Source organism: Vulpes vulpes, chromosome 11 (assembly GCF_048418805.1).
Source record: "Vulpes vulpes isolate BD-2025 chromosome 11, VulVul3, whole genome shotgun sequence".
Taxonomy (NCBI): Eukaryota; Metazoa; Chordata; class Mammalia; order Carnivora; family Canidae; genus Vulpes; species Vulpes vulpes.
The window spans coordinates 26,354,936-26,378,514 of NC_132790.1; the positions used below are offsets into that span (position 1 = coordinate 26,354,936).

The 23,579-nt window shown below is 49.2% G+C and overlaps 1 protein-coding gene across 5 annotated transcripts in view; it reads right to left on the minus strand.

Moving 5' to 3' along the window:
* The window catches only part of CHRDL2 (chordin like 2), a 32,770-nt gene extending 15,669 nt beyond the window's left edge, over positions 1-17,101 (minus strand). For 2 of the 5 annotated variants that reach the window (XM_026010482.2, XM_026010481.2), the window contains exons 1-3: positions 16,712-17,100; positions 4,996-5,108; positions 1,303-1,396 (exon numbers count right to left, since the gene is read on the minus strand). In XM_026010482.2, the coding sequence (XP_025866267.1) occupies positions 1,303-1,396; positions 4,996-5,108; positions 16,712-16,793 (289 nt within the window). In that variant the 5' untranslated portion in view covers positions 16,794-17,100. Of the gene's footprint in view, positions 1-1,302; positions 1,397-4,995; positions 5,109-16,711 lie in introns of all 5 variants that reach the window. The other 3 variants (XM_026010483.2, XM_026010479.2, XM_072725927.1) reach the window with 3 other exon arrangements.
* Between the last annotated feature and the right edge of the window lie 6,478 nt (positions 17,102-23,579).

Below are 23,579 nucleotides of genomic sequence, written 5' to 3' on the forward strand. Positions count from 1 at the left end.
CCAGGCATCAGGCTAAGCGTTGGGAATGGAGTGCCGAGTAAGACCCAGCCCCTCCCACCAGGAAACTCACAATCTAAGTGGGTAGAGAGACATTCTACAAGCAGTGACACTGTAGTAAGGGCTTGAGCAATGGAAGCACAGTTGTGGCACCACAGAGAAGTGGGGAGGGAAGTTGGTGGGAAGGCTTCCTGAAGGAGCTGATGGCTGAGCTGAGTCATGAAGAACATGTAGAGCCATAGAGCTGGGCAGGCAAAGGGGCAGGATGTGGAAATAGAGAGGCAGAGAGGAGCATGTACTGGGGAAGGGGCCTAGGCACAAAGTCAGCAAGGAGAGGTAAGGAAGGACTCCTGGAGTGAGCCTCTCCAAGGAGAAGGCATAATGCTCCCCTCGCCAGGCAGGGTGAAGCTCAAAGCCCCTGCTCCCCAAGGGAGCCCAGAGCCATGAATACCTATGACCCAAGTCAGAGCCATGGGGAGATCCTTTCTGGGGTCCCACATGGAAAACAAACGTACTTGACAAACATATTCCCCACAGGTCCCCAGCTCACCAGAAGACCCCTGGCTCCAGAGCCTGGAGCCCCATTTTATCACCTTCTTGATGCTTCTAAGCATTGATTCTCCTCTCAGCATCTCCCCACTTCTAAGCTGGTCTCCCACTAGCTGCCCCTCATTGGCCATTTGGTTGCATATATACTTGGTTATGCTAATTCCTTCTCAGACCATTTCTCCTCTCCTCTCTTTTACCTTTGTTTCCTAGAATCCCAGTCTCAGAATCTCTTAGAACCTTAAAATCATAGAACCATAGGCATTCAGCATTAAGACACACAGAGTGCCTGAACTTCAGCACTGGGAGGAATCTTGGAGAACACGTACTCCAACTCCTTTGGTCATTCCCAGCCTCAGGGCCGTAATCCTGGCATCACCCTACAGCTCCTCCCAGCTCCTGCTCGCTCATCCCACTGACATGGGGCATGTCCACTCCCTCTAGCTCCGACCAGCCAGAGAGAGCTTGGAGTTCACATGTGCCATCCACAGGCCAAGCACACCCCTGTTTCCTTCAGCCACTTCCCACATTTTCTCCCTCTTCCTGCCAAGCCCAGCTACCTAAGAATGAGAAGACTGCGGCTACCCCAGCTTTCCTTGGGGATCCAGGATGTTTCTTCCTCTGAGTACCTTTGCCTCCTCGATACCTCTGATGGCTAGAGACTGCCCTCTCTCATTCCAGGTGCCTCCCTCAGCCAGAAGCCCTAATTGGGATGGGAGTAAGGATCAGTGGGCAAGGGGGAGGAAGGAGGCTACTCACCCACACACCGCGGACAGCACTGCTGTGGCTCGGTCACAGGTTGCGGGCAGTGGACAGGCGGGCAGTGGAGGCGGTAACAACTCACATGGGCACTCTGAAGGGGACACAGGGGAGTGGTCCTGATTCTAAGAGCCACTGCCTCCCACCCAAACCCGACCTCTCCCAAAACCCCATCCCCGCTGTGGGGCACTACACTCATTTTAAGCCTGTGACAGGACAGGATAAAAACAATCAACTCAATTTGTCAGGTCTCTCCCCTTCCCCAGCTCACATGCCCCACCATGGAGGAGGGGGTAGGGTACATGGATTTGCACAGATCCATGTCCATTTCCTGATGTTTGAGAAATAAGAGTAAAAGGCTGGAGTTACTTTGATGTTGATCTTGACTGTTGTTATTTTAACTCTAGGACTTCATTCTTTTACCTCTGGGCCTGAGCTTCATGGCTAAGAGGGAAATGTGACACACGAGGGCCGGAGACAGGGATGGGGACATGATGAGATGCCTGATGTGTCGATGACTCAGGGCTTTGTGATCCACTCCCTGAATCTCTGAGAGGTTTGGGAAAACTTACAAGACGCTTTGGAGCTGGCACCAGAGTAGCAGGGGCCCAGAGTTCTTATGCTTTTTCAAGTACAGCAAATGGGGGAGAATGATACAGAGAAACTAAGAAAGAGAGAGATGAGCAGAAACAGAAGAACTGAAGGGAGAGAGGCCGCTGCTCCTTCTGGAGATGGTCCTAGCTTTCCAGACAGGATCTGTCAGCCCAACCTGGGCGTCCCACACCTTATTCTCCTCTCTGCTATAAGGGCCATTGCACTATGTTGTAATGAAATATTTACCTTTGTCTCGTCTATTCAATCACCAATTCCCAAGAACAAGGGCCATGCCTCATATGTTCCTCTCTGAATTGTCAGCTCAGGGCCTTGCTCCGAGCTAGTGCCCATGCCAGTCTGAATGAAGGAGTGACTAAGTGAGAGCCAGGAGAGAAGTGAGAAAGGGCCTCTTGGTTAGATGAATGGAGCCAGCTTTGTTCAACTGTGAAGTTGGCAGGTTTGCTTCCAGCCCCCTGCCTACCGAGTTTCCCACAGCACCTCTTGCCCCACAGAAAACCCTAGACCAGCCTACAGGCCCTCTGGATCACTGCTTCCCAAGATGGCCAGATCACAGAGACTAATCAGCACCAAGGGGCATCCCAAAGTCCATGGAATTGGTCTGAGTTCCAAAAGGGGCCTTCTAGAGGCCTGGCACACATGATACTTAATGTCTAGAGGGTGAACTGAGCCCCTCAAAAGAGTAACTAGGAGTTCAAGGAACTATGTAACCTGAAGAGTTAGAATTTCTCTCTTGATTCCAGTTTGGAAGTGCCTAGTTATAGAGATGATCAGCAACATGCAACCGGGAGTAAGGTGGGGACAGGTGAGGGGTTGAATGGGCAGGTGACTGGGCAAGAGGCCTGGCAGCCAGATCGCCTCTCAGGAAAGTCAGAACTACCATTTACTGGGTAGCAACTAGGTAGGGGCTGTATATTATACATAAATATATTATCTCTCTTCATCTTCTCAGCAGTCCTCGGGGTAGGTACTGCTATCCAAACTTTTGCAAGGAGATAAGAGCTTCTGTCCAAGAGGTTAAGTTGCCTAAGAGCACACAACAGATGAGCACTGTCTTCAGGGTCCATGTACTTTCCATGATGCTGGGCCACCTCTGGTGACTAAGGGGACTCATCCATTCACTCAGTATTTACTGCATGACTACCAGGTGCCAGGCCCTCTTCTAAGCTCTAGGGACACAGCAGTGAAACTGACACGGTTTTTGCTCTGAAACAACTTGTATCCTAGGAGCAGGACACAGACTATAAAAACTAAACAAGTAGGAACACGATCATTTCGGGTGTTAAATTTATGATACAAATAAAACAGGGGATGTGATTGAGTTAACGAAAAGAGACTATTTTAGAAAGAGCTGTCACAGAAAGTCTCATGTATGGGATGAACTTTGAGATGGAAGGGACCTTTCCAGAGGAGGTCTTGTGGGGGAAGCATCCGGGTGGAGGAACAACCAGATAGGAGGTCTGAGAAAAAGGCAGAAGTCAGTTCATGCAGCCCCCAAAGCAGGAAATTTGAATTTTATTTTAGATGCAATGAGAAGCTACTAGGCTTTAAGAGTAGAATATAACACGATCAATTTTATGTTCAGAAACGATCATCCTAGCTGCCATGTGGAGGAAGGACTTAGGAAACAGGGAGACCCATTGGGAGGCTGATACAGCAGCCCAGGGAGAGATGAAGGTGGCTTTTATTAGAGGAGTGGTGATGGTGGAGAGAAGTGGAGGGATTCGGGGTATATTTTGGAGATACCACCATAGTCTCTTGGGTTGGGGAAACTGTGTATGTGGGAACTCTGGGAAGCCGGGGAGAAATGAATTGACTCCAGTGGATCACAAAACTTGGACTTTGTCAACTGGACTGCACGATACGTCTGGAATTTTCTGTTGGTTTTCTTCCTGTTCTCTGGCTCTATTTCATAAAGTTCTTTTTGTAAAGACTGATTGGCCTCAGATGTGCTAAGGAGAACCAAGTAGAAGCAGTTGTGAGTGGCTATGTCGCCACTGGCACCAGCGTTCTGCCTGGGGCCAACATGGTAGAAGCAGTAGATCAGAGGGAAAGATCCTAGGAGGAATGAAACCCCAGTGATCAGATCAGGAGAGGGGCTGGTCCACCCCCCTTCACCTCCCAGTGTCTTCTCAGAAGCTCTTCTCTGCTCTCACTCTGACGATTGTCTTAACAAGGGAGACTTTTACAGGCCTCCTGCATTCCTCTCTTGGCTTTGTGCAGGAAAAGACAGGCACCAAGAGGATGGTTCCAGGTAGGAGCCAGGTACCCTGTCCCCCCAACCACCAGCACCCAGAGAGAGCTGAGGATATTACACCAACCAGACTGGGCCCCAGGCAGCTGAACCAGAGCTGAGGGTGTTTTAAGCCTCCCAAATCACTCTGTCTCCATCCTCATCCCTGGCCAGAGAACTCTAGACCTGGGGGTCTTATTTATTCCACCTAGTTGACAGTACAAGGCTCTGTGGAGGTTGCCGCGGTGGAGTTGGAAGGGGGAGACAGAGGTGAACAAGAAGATCTGGTCTCTGCGCCAGTCTGTTCAGCCTCCCGCGGGACTCCGAATCCAGCCTCAGTGAATGCCCAGTCAGACCTGCTCTCAAAGGGCTGTGACTGACAGATCTAGGAGGGGCTGTACCTGACAGACACAGGTAACTGTTACACTTGGCCAACAGGGATCAGGAGGGAAGGACAGAGAAATGTATGTAGCACCCCAGAAGAAGACACCCTTGCAAGTGAGGCATTAAATAAGGTTAATGGTGAGGGCGGCATTTGGGTGAAGCCTTCCTTGAAGAATTGATATTTGAGCCAGTGGCCTTGGAAGAACATATCCTAAGGCAGGATGGCAAGAGAAGTGGCTGGAGGAAATGGCACAAGGAAAGGAAGGAGTGGGAGGTCAGGACAGAGTGGCTCTTGTCCTGGGACACAGGCACGGTGTGACTTATCTCTGGGAGGTGCACAGTAGCTCCCACGTATTGAGTGCTTGCTGCTGAAGTGCCACGGCCCCACCCTCCCTCTGGGGTGACCCCTCTGGGGTCTCCCAGACATACCTCTCCCAGGTGGCCACGTGGCCAGAGGAACTTACTTCAGAGCAAGTACAGCGCAGGCAATACATCAGGCCCTGTGGCTCCAAGTAGGGGTGCCAGCTCTCACCGGGGGCATATCTCTTCCCGTGGAAGAAGCAGAACAGGTCTGGACCTGGCAAACCAACCAGTGCTTTGTCAGTCCCAGGAGGCTCCAGCCCAAAGACCCTGCTTCATCCCTCCTTCTCTCTGGCTCTAGGTAGGATGTCACCTGGACCAGACAGGCGAAAGAGAACCTCCCAGGTGTGCTCTCCCAGTGAGGCGCCCAGAATATCTGAGCTTGTCAGCTTGACTACACTCTTGCTGAGTGACTATGACCGTGTCACTGCCCCTTTCTGAACCTTAGCACTTCTCTCATAGGGCAGTTAGAAAGATCAAACAGTCAAAGTGCTTACAGATTTAAATTGTGGTATAACTGTTATTAGATGGATGATCCGAGGCCCCAGAGGACAAATTACACCTTTATGGTCACATAGGAAGTCAGTCACCAAGCAGGGATGATAGTCCGCGTCTCCTGACTCAGTCCAGTACTCCTTTTGCCCTCACAATCACACTAGCTTCCTTTCCCTTGGTCCCATTTTGCTTATTTATTTACTGCATCTCTGCACACACTACAGACACACACACAAACACACCCTTCCCACTGCTGACCCTCTCTCTATTCACACACACATGTGAACATACGTATACACAGGCACACCTTCTCTCTGGATCCTTTTTCAGTAAAGCTGCTCAGAGCAGCTTTCCTGCTTTCACAGTGTACTGTGTCCTTATAGTTCAGGGAGCTGTGATGAGAGTGTTTGAACTGGGAAAACAAGGACGGCCTAGCCAAAGGTTCTTAGAAAGCTGGCTTTTTTTTTTTTTTTTTTAAAGATTGTATTTATTTATTTGACAGAGAGAGAGAGCACAAGCAGGGGGAGCAACGGGCAGAGGGAGAGAAGCAGGCTTCCCGCTGAGCAGAAAGCCCAGTGTGGAGCTAGATCCCAGGATCTTGGGATCATGATCTGACCTGAAAGCAGATGCTCAACGAAATGAGCACCCAGGCGCCCCAGAAAGCTGACTTTTAAATATCCTTAAAGGTGGTCATCGCTATGACTATGACTGCATATCAATTGATCATTTTTGTGATCTGCATATCAGTTGTCAATATGTAGGTGAAGGCTTCTAAGAACGATTGAGGAATGGTTGTTTCCTTAGGCTAGATACCTCTCCTGAAATCCTGCTTTCCTGAAACCCCCCCTTTCACTTCTCACAGCCAATCAGCCACCCAGGCTGCCCCGCCTCTTACAGATCACCACCAAAGGCGTGGGTGAGGGCTCCAGGCCAGGCCCTATCCCTGCCACTCCTCCTCCTCACAGGTAGCCAGTGATTTTTTACAAGCCAGAGGGGATGCTATCATTACTTACAGGAAAACTCTACATTACCTAAGAACAAGCTCTAGGGTGGAAATAGGATGCTTAGCACAAGCTAAGTGTCTGCAAAGATTTGTGGGATTGAGTGAGCTTGAGATATGGAAAAAGGAGCCAACATTTATTGACTATCTTCTCTACATAAATTACTTAATTACCCCACTGACATTATTATTTTGAGCATGAAATTGGATAATGCTTGTCAAGGGCTTACTCAGCCTAGTTCCTGACACTTTTTGAATCCTATTATTATGATAATTGTGGTAACAATGACCCTGCAAGATGGGTCATCTTGAATAAGCTGGATCTTGTCCCTCTAAGCAGGGTCATTGGGACTGTTACCATCATTATGAGAATACCAGATGGAAAAACTGAGGATCTGGCACCTAAGTGCCTTGCCCAGGCCGTCTAGCTCGTGATCTGAACCCAGAACTTCACTCCAAGGCAGAACTCCTTGCAGATCACCTCCCTCTTCCATGGCTTTTTGCCCAATCTCACGGTCTAGAGGCTTCTCTCTGCCTCAGTGGCCACCATACCCTAGTCCCTATTTTCTTTCCTAATCCCCTCCGGGTCTAGAGTCTAGAGGTTGCCTTTCACACTTCCTCCTGCCCACTTTCTAGAGTCTCACACTTTCTGAATCTTTCTCGCAGGCAGGATTTCCTCTCAGTGTTGGGGGTGGCCTGGGGTGCAGGCTGGCACACACCTCCAAAGGAGAGGAGCTCTGGGAGCTCATTCCTAACCTTTAGAAAGATTCCCCTGTAAGAGACTGGAAGTGGCCTGCCCCTGGCTCCTTGCACTGCTCCTGGCCTGCCCCTGGCTCCTTGCCCTGCTCCTGTTCTGTCTCTCAGTGGGCCTCCCTGAACAAAGATTTGCGGCATGGTCATGGTCCATGATGCTCTCAGTCTGCTTCAGTGGCCACTGGGGACCATAGGAGCACACGGCTTAGCTCCCTCCCTGCCCCCTCCCCTGCTCCCCAAAGCAGAGCGGGGATCAGACAGCAGATTTATTTCCCAGCAAGGCCCAGGCTGGCCCGTATCAAATGAGCTGTGTTTATCTCTCAGCCTCTGCTGGCAGAGAGGGCGGGACACAGCCCCAGCTGGGGTGCTTGTCAGAGCCAGCCCAACTCTCCAAGGACTGAATAATGTCTTTCTTCCTTGGTCCCCTCCCCCCACCAGGGAGGGGCCGATTGCGACACGACCACCTTCCTGGGGGCGGCCCTGTGGCCTGGCTCCTGTACCAGTTGGCACCCCAACCCCTCGCTGCCTGCTCAGAGCCTGGAGACAGAGAAAATGTCTTAGCCCATGCCCAGGCCAGGAGGCTGCTTGCCCCACCAACAGACCTGGCAGCAGCTGAGAACATTGGGGGCCTGGCAGGCTGGTCCCTCAACCCCAGGGGGCCTCCTGCAGCCACAGCCACAGCACACCACACCCTCCAAGATGAGAGGCACAAGGAAGGGTGGCATTGCCTGGGGTTCCCTCTTATGCTAGGGAGATGAGTGCCCAAAGCTATGCCAAAGCCAGGGGGAAGGAGGAATGGCCAGGCCTCGGTGGCTCCATCCCTGCAGTTCTGGCATTAGCCCTGATCCTTGCTAATGGCCGGTGGATGGAGCTCTAGCTCCTTATGCCACGAATTCACTGTGTGAATGAGGAATGAGGAAGACTTTTCTTTCTCTGATCCTCAGTTTCTCCCCTGCAAAATAAGGGGGAAGGTGAACTTTGATCTCCAAAGGTTTCTGAACAGATACTGATTATGAATCCATGATTTCATAATCCTAAGACTCCAAAGCTCTAGGTTTCTAAGATTCGAGACTTGAGAATTCTGTGCTTCCAAGAGCCTACATTCCATGATAACATGAAGCTTCTAGAACTGCATGATTTTGTGGTTCTGAGATTTGATCATTTCAAACTTCCATGATTTAAGATATACTGAGGGTCTCCTATACCCATCAGTATATGAGTATAGGAGACCATCCTGGTTCTCAGGAGCTCCAACGTAGGCTAGGATAAGGTTCAGGGAGCCAGTGGGGGCTGATCTGAGTGGCATGAAGAAGGAGGCAAAGCATGTCTCTCACATCCCCTCCCTTCCCATCTATTCCTTTTGGTCTTCTGTGACCTTCCATACCTGCCCTTGGTCCTGCCCTTTCCACCCATATGCATCATCCCATCCATCTGCACCCACATCCCTCTTCCCAACTCAGGGGGGCACCTTCTCTCAGGTATCTTTAGAAGTTAATGGTCCTTAGCAGTGATATTTAATCCAGGAAAAAGACAGTAGTGGAGGAAGTTTTCATTTGAAAAGGACAATTGGCCCTGCTCCGGCTTAAGATAGAGAAAAATTAAAGTTGGACAGGTCTCTTGCCCCTCAGAACCCCTTACTCAGTGGAGGTATGTATATAGTCCAAAGACTCTGGCTTTGGAATCAGATAGGTAGGGGCTCTGATTGGTTTTGGGTTTTATTTTATCAAGTGAGGGGCAGGGGGAGAGGTAGAGAGAGAGACTCTTAAGCATGGAGTCAGAGGCAGGGCTTGATCTCACAACCCTGGGATCAAGACCCTGAGATCATGACCTGAGTCAAAACCAAGACTGAGACACTTAACCAACTGGGCTACCCAAGCACCCCAGATCTGACTTTTATCTGCAGCCTGAGTTTAGATAAGTTACTTATTCACTCTAGGCCTCAGTTTCCATAGCTGTCAAATGGGATTAGTAATAATCTCTACCTCTCTGGATTATTGTAGAATTAAATCAGATAACATATGTAATATACCTAGCACCTGACACATATTAGATGCTCAATTAAATGGTAGGCTATAAAACAAAAAGTGGATCTGGGTTTTGACTCCAAACTACCCTATCAGCTTTTACTTCCATAGTTCTATGGGCAGCCCCCAGGCACCCATTAGGTTTTGAACATCATGGTAACTGCCACTGAGGTAAACCTCTCAGGTGTCATTTATAACCTTACCAACTCTGTTTCCTGTGGCTCCCCACACTCTCCTAGCTGCAGTCACAAGCCGGACTCCCTCAGCACCCCCTGGGCTTACATAGACCTCAGGGCCGGGATATAGAAATCAAAGTGGAGGGGTAAGGGGCTGGAGATCAGGCTGGAGAGGGAGGGAGAGGCTCAGGAAGGGCCTTGAAAGCCCAGAGGGCAAAAGAAAGCCCTGCAAAAGTTTTAAACCAGGGTGTGCCGGTGGTCATATTTGCATTTACCATAATCACTGTGGCCACAGGAGTGGAGAAAGGATTGGAGCAGTTGGAAGGCAAAACTGGAGACAGAGAGACCATGGGAGGTTGTTGCAGAGAGGTTGTTGCAGTCACTGGTTTGAAAGCATGCTGGCCTGAGCCAAGATGGAAGCAGTACCCACGGGTAAAATGCAGATTTGGGGAATACTTCGGAAATGTGGTGGGTGAGCTCTGGGGCAGGCTGGAAACAAGTTGGGGAGGGAAAAGGAGTAGTCTAGGATGTGGTTGCGGCTTCAGGCAGGTGGCGTGGAGCACCTGACACGCCAAGCAGGGATATTATCATGAGTTAAAATAGCTTATCATCGGGGATCCCTGGGTGGCTCAGCAGTTTAGTGCCTGCGATTGGCTCAGGGCATGATTCTGGAGTCCCGGGAACAAGTCCCACATTGCTCCCTGCATGGAGCCTGCTTCTCCCTCTGCCTGTGTCTCTGCTCCTCTCTCTCTCTCTCTCTGCATATGTCTCCCATGAAAAAATAAATAAATAAAATCTTTTTAAAAAAAGGATAGCTTATTATCATTAGGAATAGTACTATTACTTCCTGCTCTTCACTCAGTTATGGAGCTTCTGTGTATCAGGTCTTATGCATGTTGGTGGGCCTGGGCTATGACTTAGTAAGACACAGTCCCCATCCTCAAGGAGTTCACAGACTTATGAAGAATATGGATGGATAAAATACAGTTGACCCTGAACAATATGGGTCTGAACTGTGCGGGTCCACTTGTTAGTGGATTTTTTACAGTACAGTACTGTACCTGTATTTTCTCTTCCTTATGATTTTCTTCATAACATTTCCTTTTCTCTAGCTTACTTGATGTAACATACAAGATACAGATTAATCCACTATTTATGTGACTGGTAAGGCTTCAAGTCAACAGGAGGCGATCAGTTAGTTATTAAGTTTTAAAGGGGAGTCAAAAGTTACGTGCAGATGTTTGACTGTGCTGGGGTTGGTGCCCCCAACCCCCACATTGCTCAAGGGTCAGCTATACATCAGTGTGGCAAGTTCTATTATAGTGGAAGCACAGAGTCTTTAGGGAAGGCTTCCCTGAGAAGATGCCTGAGCTACATCTTGAAGTAGTTAACCAGGTGCAGACAGAGGGGAAGGGCCTGTCTGGCAAAGGGAGCTACACAGCCAAGGCACAGAGGTGGGGGTGACTGTGGTTCATGCAAGGCCGCTCATGGCGGGTGGCTGGCATGTGCTAGCGCCCCTCCTTGCCTGAAGCGTCCACTTGGAGAGGCCACAGCCACAGCTCTTCCCTAGCTTGATACTGGCTTAAAGTGATTGGACTTGGCTGATCTCCTCTGAATTGGGGGGCAGCGGTGTTTACTAGACAGACTCTGAATGTTATCATGTCACCTCAGTCTGTTAAGCACTGGCTCTTGCCTGCCTTTCCAGCAATACTCTCAGTGGAGGCCTTGTTTTCAGCCTCACCTCCTCTTGCTGAATTTCTCACTCTTGCACCACCCCACCAGGCTCTTTCTCACGTCCCTTCCTCCCGCGCTGTTTCCTCCCCACCTTGGAATGTGATTCTCCATCTCCACGTTTGGCCAGCTCATTCCCGTTCTTCAAAAGCCTGCCCAGATGCCACCCTGTTGATGAAGCTGCCCCATCCTTCCAGGCCAGCAGCCTCGGGCTCCCATGGAACTAAGTTCAGCCCTCTATGACAACTCTCATCACGGGATCGGGAGTACTGACTAAGTGCATTCTTCTTCCTTACTACACTCTGAGCTTCTTGAGAGCAGGAACCGTATCTCATTCATTCATGTATCTCCAGTGCTCTGCGCAGCCCCTACACAGAGTTGGCGCTCCATAAATGAACGCGCTGAGAAAGAATGAAGAGTCAAGGGAGAGGGGAGGTTCTGGATGTATGGCCCTTGATCCTGGAAACCTCTAACAAGAAGAATGCTTCATTCATGTGATAAGGCCTTGCCACCTACCAGGAATTGGCTCTTGACCTCTCCTTTCCAGCTCTCATCACCTGAACTCCCAAATCAAACACCATATACAGAAAGGTCAGGAGCCCAGGCAGGGGAGGGGATGAACAAGCCCATGATCTTCATATGTAAGTAAAAATTTCCAATTTGTTCCACCCAAGGCCATCCCACAGTCCACAATGAAACTGTTAGACTATGATAAAGGCCCTCAGAGGAGATAGTTAGGAGTGGGTGGTAGGACTGGGAATTCTTCCAGCAATAAGCAGAAAAGACAACCAAGAAAGAAGCTCCTGGGCTGTGGGGGAAGCTGGAGAGGACCAGGGGGCTTGAGATGTGAGGAGAGAGGCCCAGGACTATGGCTGGTCCCCAGCCTACGAGGACCTGAGCAAGCCAGCTGCAGAGGAATGTGAGCATGTTCACATCTTTTCCCTTGTGCCCACACAGGCATACTTTATTTCTTTATAGTTCCCATTCACACAAACCTGCTTCTCTCTAAGACACAAGCTCTGCTCTGGGCTCTGGCACCCAATGGGGGAGGCCTCCTAAGGGAATCAGAAGTGAAAACCTCAGATTCTTAGGAGCTAAGCTGTGTGATCAAGGGAAAAGGCCCTCACTTCTCTGAACCTGACTCGTCTTCTCTGGCACATGACAGATGTTCAGGAGCATAGAAGGACCACAAAGGAGAGGACCGTCAAACCAGGAAAGACAGGGCAGCCTGGTGGTACAGCAGTTTAGTGCCGCCTCCAGCCCGGGGTGTGATCCTGGAGACCCGGGATCGAGTCCCACGTCGGGCTCCCTGCATGGAGCCTGCTTCTCCCTCTGCCTGTGTCTCTGCCTCTCTCTCTGTGTGTGTCTCTCATGAAAAAATAAATAAAGATCATTAAAAAAAACAAAAAACAGGAAAGACAGCTCTCCTACTGGCAACGGTTAGGGGGCAGAGAGGAGACTATTTTCTTCTGCCTCGGACATCTACATTTAGATCTGCAAAATCTTGGAAAGTTAGGGGCTGAGAGATGATATCCAATCCTTTATTTTACAGATGTGGAAACTGAGTCCTAGAAGACGGACTAGGACTTGCCTAAGATCGATTTGTGCCAGCGCAAACTCCAACAGTCTTCAGATCTAAGGGGGCAGAACCAGAAGAAATGGCTTTAAATTGAACACAAAAGGATCCAGGTGAGACATAAGGAAGGATCCTGACTATAAGAATGGGTGTCAGAAAAAGACTGGAGCGGCCTTCTCTGGTATGGGATGGGATCCTGTTCAGGAGGTTGCCTGAAATGATCTCTGCACTTCACCTCCCAGAGGGCAGCGCTCTCACATCAGTCCTTCTCTTTGGGAGCCCGAGGGATTCAGGATCCCTCTCCCAGAGACCGGCGCCATGGCTAGTGGCTGGGGGAACTTGAGAGGCCAGTCCTAGAACAGGTGCAACAGCTGGAAATAACTGCAGCTGTTGCCCGGCTCCTGCTCAGCAGCCTGCTAGCGAGTGAGTAAGACAGAGACCTCTACTGGTGGGAGAAAGGAGGTGCAGAACCACCTAGACAGACCCAGAGAGGGCCCTGCCTGGAGCCGGATAGCAAGCCTTCACTCAAGTGCCCCCCACCCCAATGTACACCTGGACTGGAAGATGGGATGCAACTAAGCTGAACAGCAGGGCAAGGTCTCTACTGGTGGGTCTCCCTCCAAACCAACCATTCTAGGCCTTCTGGGTTCACTTTCCTGGGGTCTGAGGATCGGATCTACTCTTCCCTAGCAGGGCAAGAGTATCAGGCTGTAGATTGAAACTCCCCCAACTTCCTTTTCAAAAGCCCACAGCAGACTCAGAAGCGAGGCAACAGCATCTTCGGATCCTAGAGTCTTAGAATCATGAGATGTTAAAGCCAGAATTGTTCTCAACTATTGTCTATTTGGGAGAACCATCTCTCTTTACAGCTGGGAAAACCGAGGGGCAAAGAAAGGCAACTTGTCTGGTGTCACAGTTGGAATTAGTAGCAGAGCCAGGCTGAAGCCCTGACCTTCTGATTCCAATTTGTCCTCTATACCACATCATATGATGGGAGCTCCCTTCCTGCCCCATCTCTGCTTCTGCAGTCTGGGATGCTGTCACCTGGGAACAGAAGCTTTGATTCCCACTGTACACATAGCTCTTGGAGAGAGGATATAGAGTTTGATGTTTCTACTTGATAACTGTCTCCCAAAAGCAGGATTGGACAGTGGGAAGGAAGAGAAAGCAGAAGCATGCCAGATACCCTAAACAGTGGGAGCAGGGGGGAGCTGAACAATCAGTAAAGGAAGACCATGATAGAGAGGCACTGACATAAGAGAAAGAGCACTGGAGAGAGAGTCAGGATACTACGCAGGTCCTCATTCCACAGAGGGATGGGTGCCCAAACTAACATCATGCATGTATGTGGCTCTGCCTGGGATTGAGATCAGTATCAGTTAGTGACCAGGTCATGGACCTAGAATGGAATCAGGGTTCAATCTGTGGTCAGAGTTTTGAGGATCAGGGCTCAGCCTGTGGCTGGAGTTGAGACTCAGTCCTCGTTGAACTCAATCTGTGGCTGGAAACAGAGCCAAGGACAGAATAACCTTTGTTTGACCAGCCTTGCATTGTAACTGAGGAGCAAACTGCTCTGTGTGCTCACAGGCCTTTGGCATTTCTGTAGGGCCGAGCCACCTCAGGAGTCTGACATGATGCAGACTTGAGAATTCCCATCTGTTGGCACCACTAATGAAAGCACCCAAGGTGTCGCCAGGAGGTTTATTATGCACAACAGGCCTGGGATCTTACTTGGACTAAGACAAGGACCTTCATAAGAGACCCCCAAATAGGACCCTTGCAAATGACTATAGAATAGGATTGTTCCTAGATTCATGGATTGACAGCACTAGACAAAGTGAAGCTCAGAGAAGGGAACTGATTTGTCCCAATTCACACAACCATTAAGTGACAAATCTGTTATTATTTTCTTTAACAAATTTGCTGTGTGAACTTGGGCAAGTCACTCCCATTTCCTGGGCTTCAGCACAGATAGGAAAATTGCAGGTAGGAGCAGATGATTTTCAAAGCTCTTTCAGCTCTGTCATCCCCAAATCTGAACACATCCCTCTGAATGCCAGTCCACCTCACCTTAATTCAAGTCTGCTCTGAGTTGTTCTCTTGCACATCTGGAAGCTAAGCTCCAGGCTGTAGGACCCAGTGAGAGGTATGGGCCTGAAGGCCGGTGGAGGCACAGCGGAAGGAGACTGAAGTGGCTTAGGTGGCCAGGGAAAGTGTGTTGGAAGAAGTGTGACCCAGCAAGGTGATGAAGGGCTGCCAAGATATGGGAGGTCCACAGAAGGGGTGTGGGTAGGACATTAGCAATCATGCACAATGATCTGATTCTGGGCCACCTTTCAGAGATGCATCGAGAGCAACAATGTCTGGAGAAAAGCCTTGGGGGCTAAGAATGATGAGCCAAGAGGAAGGGAGGCGGGCAGGGAGGGCATTCTGTGGTAAGTCCCTTTTAAAATGTTAGGAGGAAACCTCCAGGGCCCAGGGAAAGGGAGGAGACATTTACTGAGTGCTAGGCATTGTGCTAGCTAATTTAACACAGTCCCCTCCTTTAATCCTCCCAAGAACTCTTTGGGTTCCAGGTACCATCTGTGCCTTAGATGAAGAAATTGAGGCTCAGAGAAGTTGTGACTTATGAAAAGTCACACAGCTGCTAAGGGGCAGTGGCAGGACTTGAACCCAACACTGAGTTCTTTCCATTACTTGTTGCTAAGGACTTCTATGAGTCTCATGCTGCTGGCAGCCCAGAGACGACCAGACATGCAGCTTGCCCTCACAAGCAGAGACAAGAATGAAACAAAATCCAGCACCACCAGCTCCAGAAAGTCACGTGCAAAAGAAAGGCAGCAAAAGAAAGGGGAGCTGAGCTGTGGAGAGGACAGAGCGCTACTGGGGCTTGGGAAACCGGGGTCTTCATCCCAGGCTCTGTGCCGGGTAACCTGGAGCAAACCCTTGCCCCTCCTGGTCCTCAGTTTCTTTATCAGGTATTTTAGGATTTGAACTAAGCTCCTTCCTTCCCATTAAGTGAATCTTTGGTTTTGTTTTCCATCCTCACAGGATTCCCCAAGAGACTGGGGATGGGGAGGGGGTCTGCTGGCCTCTTGCAGGGACAGGGGGAAACTGAGGTCCGGAGAGATTACATAAACTTAGGTATATATGCTCTAAGTGGAGAAGTATGAATTAGGGGAGTGATATTTTTAAAGATGCTACCATGTACCAGCTATTTGCTTGACATATTTTCTCCAATTCAATTCTCACAACAGTCCTGGGATTTTGATTCCCATTTTATAGATTAGGAAACTGAGGCTTAAGAGAGGTGCTCTCCATCTGATGGTATTCAAAAGATCTGGGATAGTGAAGACTGGCCTATCTCCCTGTGCCCTCCTGCCTCCCAGAGTCTTACAGCTCCAAATCAGGGATCCTTCCAGATGCTGGGGGGGGGGGGGGGGGGGGGGTGCGCGGCAGTATAGGATTTGGAATTGAAGAGCTCAGGCTTTGGATGGCTTGCTAGCTCTGTAAACTTTGGCAAGTTTCTTCTATCAACCTGTTTTCTCATCTGTAAAATGCAAATGACAATACCCACCTCATGGAAGTGTTGTGAGAATCACAGGGGGTAACAGAGTGAGGTTATCTAGTTAGCTCTTGTCTTTCCATGGGTTCCTTTTGAATGCAATAGTCGACATCTTCATCACTTTTGTCTGCACCCTTGCAGCCAGACATGCCTGGCTCTCTCCTGAGAATGTTAAGCACCACCACCAGCCAACACACATGCACAGTGTCCTGCCCTCTCCCCCACTGTCCTCAGTCCCCTCATCCTCAGGTCCATGGCAGCAGCCCCCTTGGCTCTGAGTTTTCCCAGGTCCCCCCAGTCCCCACCCCAGTATCCCAAACTCATCAGCCCATACTGGCCGGCAGAGGAATCTCCGCTCTCCCCCGCACAGGTGCTGCCCGGACGGCTGTCAGAACAGTTTGGGTTCCCAAGTCCCGGTACTTTCCCACCCACCCCCCCGCACCTCCCAGCGGCTCGAATCCCTCCTCTGCCTACCCAGTCCCACCACCACCCCTACTTACGGGCTCGAGCGTGGGAGTCCAAGGGGAACCAGAGCAGCGCGAGTCCCAGCAAGGAGGAGAGGACCCTTACCTCGGGAACCATCCTTCCCTCCTTCCCCGGGAGGGGCGTGGGGGAGAGAGTGAGACGAGGACACGGAGGCAGAGGGGCACGAAGCACGGCGCAGACCCAGGGAGGGCTGGCGAAGGCGGAGAGGCCGAGGCCGGGTCCAAGGTGGGAATAAGAGGACGGTGCGAAGAGCGGGAGATGGAGAGATGGAGGGAGGTTCGGCAGGAAGGAAAAGCAGTGAAAGCAACGGAGAAGGTGAGAGGGAGAGGAGGAGGTCGGGAGGACAGGGCTCTGCGGGCGCGCAGCGTCGGGCGAGGCGCGCGGCACCGGCGGGCGGCCCGGGGCGCGCGGGCTAGAGGCGGCGGGCGCCCCCCGCTCGGCGGGCGCGGGGTCGGGCTGCGGGGCCCTGGGGCCCGGCGGGGCGGCGGTACCGGCGGCGGCGGCGGCGGCGCGGCGGCCGCGGGGGCTGGCTGAGCGCGGGCCGGCTGTGCTCGCCAAGGGCGCCAGGCGCCGCGCTCGGGCGCATTTGTACTTTGCCGCGGGAAGCAGGCAGCCCGGCCTGGCGCTGGCCTGGCCCTGGCGCCTCCTCTGGGGCACCGCGGGCTCGGGGGATTGGCCACCCGAGAAACAGGCCCACTTCTCCCCTCCTCTCCCGTGCGGGTCTCCGGGACGCACGCTCCAGGCGCGGCGCCGGGAGGAGGCGAGAGGGCTCGGGAGGGGGAAGGGGCCGCCCGGACCACGGGCTTTAACCCCTGGCTCCCCGCGGCGCCCCGAGCGCAGGGCGACGCGAGCCAGCGAGGCCTCAGGTGGGTCTCCGGGGTGCGGCAGCAGACGTCGGGGTGGCGAGCGCTCGGGGTAGGGGTAGGGGTAGGGGTAGGGGCAGGGGCAGGGCGGGGGCGTGCGTGCTCCGAGCTCCGGACGGAATCGTGGCACTTGCCGGTCTCAATTCTGTTGGTGGTCTTGGACACGCCGCCCCAGAATCTAAAAATGGGGATCTTAACACCTTCCACTTTTTTTTTTTTTTTTTTTTTTGCGAGGATGAAATGAGATAATGAACGTCAAAGTACTTAGCATCTCAAAAAAGAAGGGGTCATAATTCCAGGCAGCTGGAATGCCCTTACCACAGTTCCCCTTCCTACCCACAGGCTCCGTGCCTAGGTTGAAATCCAGTCCAGCGGGATTCTTGGCCCTTTCTCTGGACGTCTTCCTCTGCTTTCCCCCCCTCCCACTCCTGAAGCAGGACGTGATCTCTCCTTTGTCTCTGCAGGTAAGGCCTGTACCTCTCTGAGAGTGATGGCCATGTTCAGTTCTCTTCAGTGAGAGCTGGTTGTCAAAGTGTCATCTTTCTCACCAGAAGGTGAGCTCCCTGGGGATACAGCCCTGAAAACCATGTTCAGTGCTCCATACCTTGTGTCGAATGAGTGGACGAATTAGTAAGACCTCTGAGCTTTCCCGGTAAGAAACACCCAGGCTCTGAAATCAAAAGGGCAGGGTCCTTCTCCTGGCTCTCCCCACAACTTGCTGGGCCATTTACGTAAAGTTCGTTTATCCCACATTAAACCTCAACTTCCTGCCCAGCTTTTCTTGCAGAGCTATTGGAAAGTCCAGTGAGCACAAGAGAGGAGAGGGTCGAGTAAAGTAAGAGGTGAGAAGGATGCTGCGCCACATGCCATTCTGATAGAGAATCATTTCCACACTTCTGGCTGGCTGTCTATAAAGGTACCTTCCTACAGTAAGGCTGGGCTCCCCATGCCCATGTGCTGCCAGGCTATCCCCTCCAGAACAGAGGGTGCTGGGAAGAAACAGTGATCCCCAAAGATGGAGTTACGCCATGGCTTTCAAAATCAGGGACAAGCATGATCTACCTCCTAGGTGCCCTTCAAACTTCATTTCTCCCGCTCTCATCTGGCCATTCTCTTTCTCTTCCTTGAGTATACTTTATTTTAACAGATAATGAGAGCTATGTATGTCATCTTGCTTCCCTTTTTGCCTTGGCTTTCAGGGAACTCAGAGTTAAATGTAGTGCTTAATTGCAGAAATAATCTCATCCTAAGGATCTGAGACAGAGATCTTTTCTTTTCTCCATCTTTGCTTAAAGTCTGTTGCACACATATATTCATGTCTTAGGTGTCTTAGGTGAATTAGGATCAGCCTGTCCTATATCCCACCCGTTCTACTTCAGGAAAGGTCTCTACCATGAAACCAAAACATGCCTCAATCCTCCTCTCCATCCGCACTGCTCCCAGCATTGGGGCCATTGTTATCCCTTCCCTGGACTTTGCCAACAGCTTCTAAGCAAGGCTTCCATCCTAATTTGGGCTCTTCCAATGTATTTTCCTCACGTGAGCCCTAAGAATTATGCCGATCGTGTCTACTGACAAATGTGATCACGGCACTTTCTCCTTAAAATTCATTATTGGAAATAAATAAATAAATAAATAACGTGAAATGCAGTGCAGTATCCTGGATTGGATTCTGGGACAGTAAAAGGGCATTAGTGGAAAAAGCTGGTGAATGAAGTCTATACTTTAGTTAATAGTTATGTACCAATCTCGGTTTCTTCGTCTGAACAGAGGTTCTCTGGCTACGTGAGATGTTAGCATTGGGGAAAGCAGGGTGGAGGATATATGGTTCTTAGGATAAGAACACTGTACTACCTTTGTCACTTTTCTATCAGTCTAAAATCTTTCCAAAATGAAAAGTTTATTGAATAAATAACAGAAAAAATGATAAGCTTCCTATCATTTACAGAATAAAATCCAAAGTTGGTAGCATTGGATTCAAGCCTGTGCGCATTTTGGGTCCTACTTACCAGTCCCATCTACCCTATTATTCCACCACTCACTCACTTCCACAAACTGCACTTTCACACCTTCACGTGTTTGTGTTTTCCTTCTTCCTGTACCATCTTTTTCCTCCTCTAGTTAGTGAATTCCTTTTAACTTTTCAAAAGTCAGCTCTGAGTGACTTCCTCTCTGAGGCCTTCCCAAGGTCCCCCAAACAAAGCAAATTTTTTGTCTTCATTTTCCAGAGCACTTTGTATTGTAAGCTACTGGAGTGTAAATATTTAATTTGCATTTTGGAGTGAATATTTATTTGCATTTCTACTCAGTACTGTGGGGAGCAGGGTCCTTTTTTCATTTACATTTATACTTCTAGCATTTAGCAAGGTCCCTGACACACAAAGAAATAATTGCTTCATGAATGAGTGAAGATTTCAGTGACTTGAAAAGATATTACTCTTTCATGGAGGAGCCTTCAGCATACGTATTGCCCTTGGTTTTAATCAATGAATTGACATAAGAAACAAGCACTTGAGAGAAATCTCTGCATCTTCTGTAGAATTGTTGTTGAAGATGGGTGTTCATTAAGATAGTTGTCCCTTAAGAAAGGAGATTGTATAAATTCTTCCAAAATCTAGTCAGAAAAAAAAAAAAGTATCCATCCAGAGCAATTTGTTGCACCAAACTTGGCACCTGTTGGTAACCTCTTAGGGAACTTGCTTGTTGCCTTCCAAGGCAACCCATTGCACTGCTGGACAACTCCGTTAGAAAGTTCTTTTTTTTTTTTTTTTTTTAAGACTATTCATTTGAGAGAGAGAGAGAGAGAGAGAGAACAGAACGGGAGGAAAGGCAGAGGGAGAGGGAGAAGCAGATTCCCCACTGAGCAGGGAGCCCCATGCAATGTGAGGCTCAATCCCAGAACTCTGAGATCATGATCTGATATGAAGGCAGATGTTTAACAAACTGGGCACCCAAGTGCCCCGAAATTTCTTTAACTGATATGTGATTCTCTGTGACTCCCCCCATCGTTCCTAGCTCTCCCCTCAGGGCTATACAGAACAAGCCAACTCTTTTTGTCTCCTGGGAGCTCTGCAGAGATTTGAAACAGAGAACCTCTCTTCGTACTTGCATTCTTACCAGTTTCAGTCCTTGGACTCCTCATGCCACATTAAATTTTCTTTCTTCAAATTGTATTTCTCTTTCTTTTCTTGTACCCTCCATGCTTCTGCACTTGCTTTCTTTTCTTTTCTTTTAAGATTTTATTTATTTGTGAGAGAGAGAGAGAGGGAGAGAGAGAGAGAGAGAGAGGCAGAGATATATGCAGAGGGAGGAGCAGGCTCCATGCAGGGAGCCCAATGCGGGACTCGATCCCAGGACCCCAGGATCACACCTCGAGCCAAAGGCAGACGCTTAACCGCTGAGCCACCCAGGCGTCCCCCTGCTTGCTTTTCTAATGCCCTCCCTCTACCCATTCTTATCTGGCAGCCTTCTTTTCCCCAGATCAAAATTTACTACCTCCTTTATCTACCCAATGCTGTGCCAGGCATTGTGCTAGGTACTAGGGACACAGTGGAGAACAAGACAAACACTGGTGCTTGTAGGCCAAGTTCTCACTGAAGTCTCTCTCATGGTGTCTGAGTTAGCTTCTCTCTCCTTCATGCTTCTATATTTCCATTATACCACTTACCACTTATCACATTGTATCATCAAAGGTTTCAGGTCACCTTCTCTGAGTGAGTTCCTTCAGAACATAGACTACTCTCTTCCCTAACCTTCACACAGCTTTGGACATAGTAGCTGCTAAATAAAGGTTTGTTGAAGACTATCTTTCTTCCTTTAGATAGTCCTCTTGTGACCTGTTATTTGTGGCTAAGACCTCCTCCTGGCCTGCAGGCTGCTTGATTATGTAAAATTAGTGTAGTGTTAAAGATCAGAGAGATCAGCATCAAGGAAAGACTTCTTAACCCGTCCACTTAATTCTGTTAAGACTCTAAAATCAGATTCATCTAAGAGTGAATGTAAGACAAGACTACATAATAGAAATTCTACATCAGTGGTGTGCTCGTAAATGTGTAACAACCAGCTCTCCAGGGGAACAAAGCCCTGGTTTATAGCAGTTGCCAATTTCCATGGTGTAGATACTCCCACCTTGGCCAATTTCAAGCTACTGATATGACATAACTGAATGTGGAGTTGACAGCAGGACACCATTATGTAGTATTTCCATTGGTCCAATAGATATAAATAATTTCAAGAATATTGATAATAAAACATAGTAATATAATAAGGAGTTGAGTTTGAATGTTTTGAATATAACTTATTTGTGAGTTTATGTAATTTAATGTTCAGAATGATCATGTTTAACAACCAACTTGTAAAATTCCTAAGAATTTAACACTCAGCTCCCCCGAGCCCTTAGAGCCAGCTCTAGGACACTGCCCTTACTCAGTGATGCCCTGAAAGGTGTGAACTGATTGAGTCTTTGAAACTGGGTTCAGTTTAGGTACATTAGGAAGAAAATCTTGTTTATAGGAACTGTCAAAGTTAATTTACTTATAAATTGAATAATCCCCACTCCACTTTCACTCTTCAGCCAGGTTGGAGTTACTTATCCATATAATAAATCTTTACTTAAAATAGGAGGGAGGAGGAGGGGCACCTGGGTGGCTCAGTAGGTTTAACATCTGCCTTCAGTTCAGGTCATGATCCCAGGGTCCTGGGATGGAGCCCCGCATCAGAATCCCTACTCAGCAGAGAGTCTGCTTCTCCCTTTCTCTTTCCCTCTGCTTCTTCCCCTGCTTGTGCTCATGCTCTCTCCTCTCTCTCCAATAATAAGTAAAATCTTTTAAAAAGCAAAACAAAAACAAGAAACCTGTTATTACTTTAAGACACATTCTTTTGCATCTCCAGATATTGTACATATAGTTGACCTAAATAAATGTTTGTAGAATGGATGTGAGGCTCATTTGTATTTATTTGTATGGGTTTTTAATGTGGCTTCGTGAACATTTCTAAGCCTTTCTTTTCTTTTCTTTTTTTTCTTTTTTTTTTTTTAATCTCAGCAGGCCCTCTCTTCCCAGAACAGTTTGCAAATAGAGATTCTGATGGAGAGAGGCAACAGGAAAACAGGATGGGAGAAGACATAGCCCTTAATTTCACAGGGCTCTCATGAAGGAAACTGAGTGGGGACAAGTGTCTTCGGAAGACATGGAGTGGAATCATCCTTCGTCCAGATCCTAAGCTCTGCTGCCAACCAGAAGCCTCCTCTATGGTAGGTGCCATCACTAAGCAAGCACAAAGGAGAGTGGAACTTATATTCTTGCCTCCTCCATGCTCATGCTCTGGGGGACCTTTGCAAAGCAGTTTGCCCTCAGAGACTTTTCTCCCTAGGTCTGTGATGATATAACTAGAGTGCTAAAGAATGGTGCCATATAACTTGGGTCCCACAGCCAGATGGTGGCAGGCGCTGTATCCACCCACAGATGGGAATAAGGAACCACCAGTTAGCTCTGTGTTTTCCCTAGCAATATACAGATTTCTTTAATTTTTTTCCAGAGTTATCTTTTAAACATGTAAATCAAGTAGTGTCAGTCATTTCCTTAAAACCTCTCCATTGCTTTTAGATTAAAACCCAAGCCCTTAACAATTTGTAAATCCTGCCATGACCTGGCCTCTTGCCTACCCTCTGACTTCAGACCATTGTCCCTGTGCTTGCAATGCTCTAGCACACTGGCTGCCTTTTTCTTCCTGGGACGCACCAGGCTGCCTGGACCCTCTGGAGGGTCTTTCCCCTTGAAATGTCTCCTGCTTGGAATGCTCTTCCCTCAGCTTTTTCCCTAACACTTCATTCAGCTCAAAAACCAGTGAGGTTTCCCTGATCTAGACTATTAAATAATGACCCCTGCCAGTCATTTTCTATCATATTGCCTTGTTTTATTTCCTTTGGGTCACTTATCATTATCTGAAATGTATTTCTTCGCTTGTGTGTCTGCCTCTTCCATTAACATGAAAGCTCCGTAACAGCCTGCACCCTAATTCT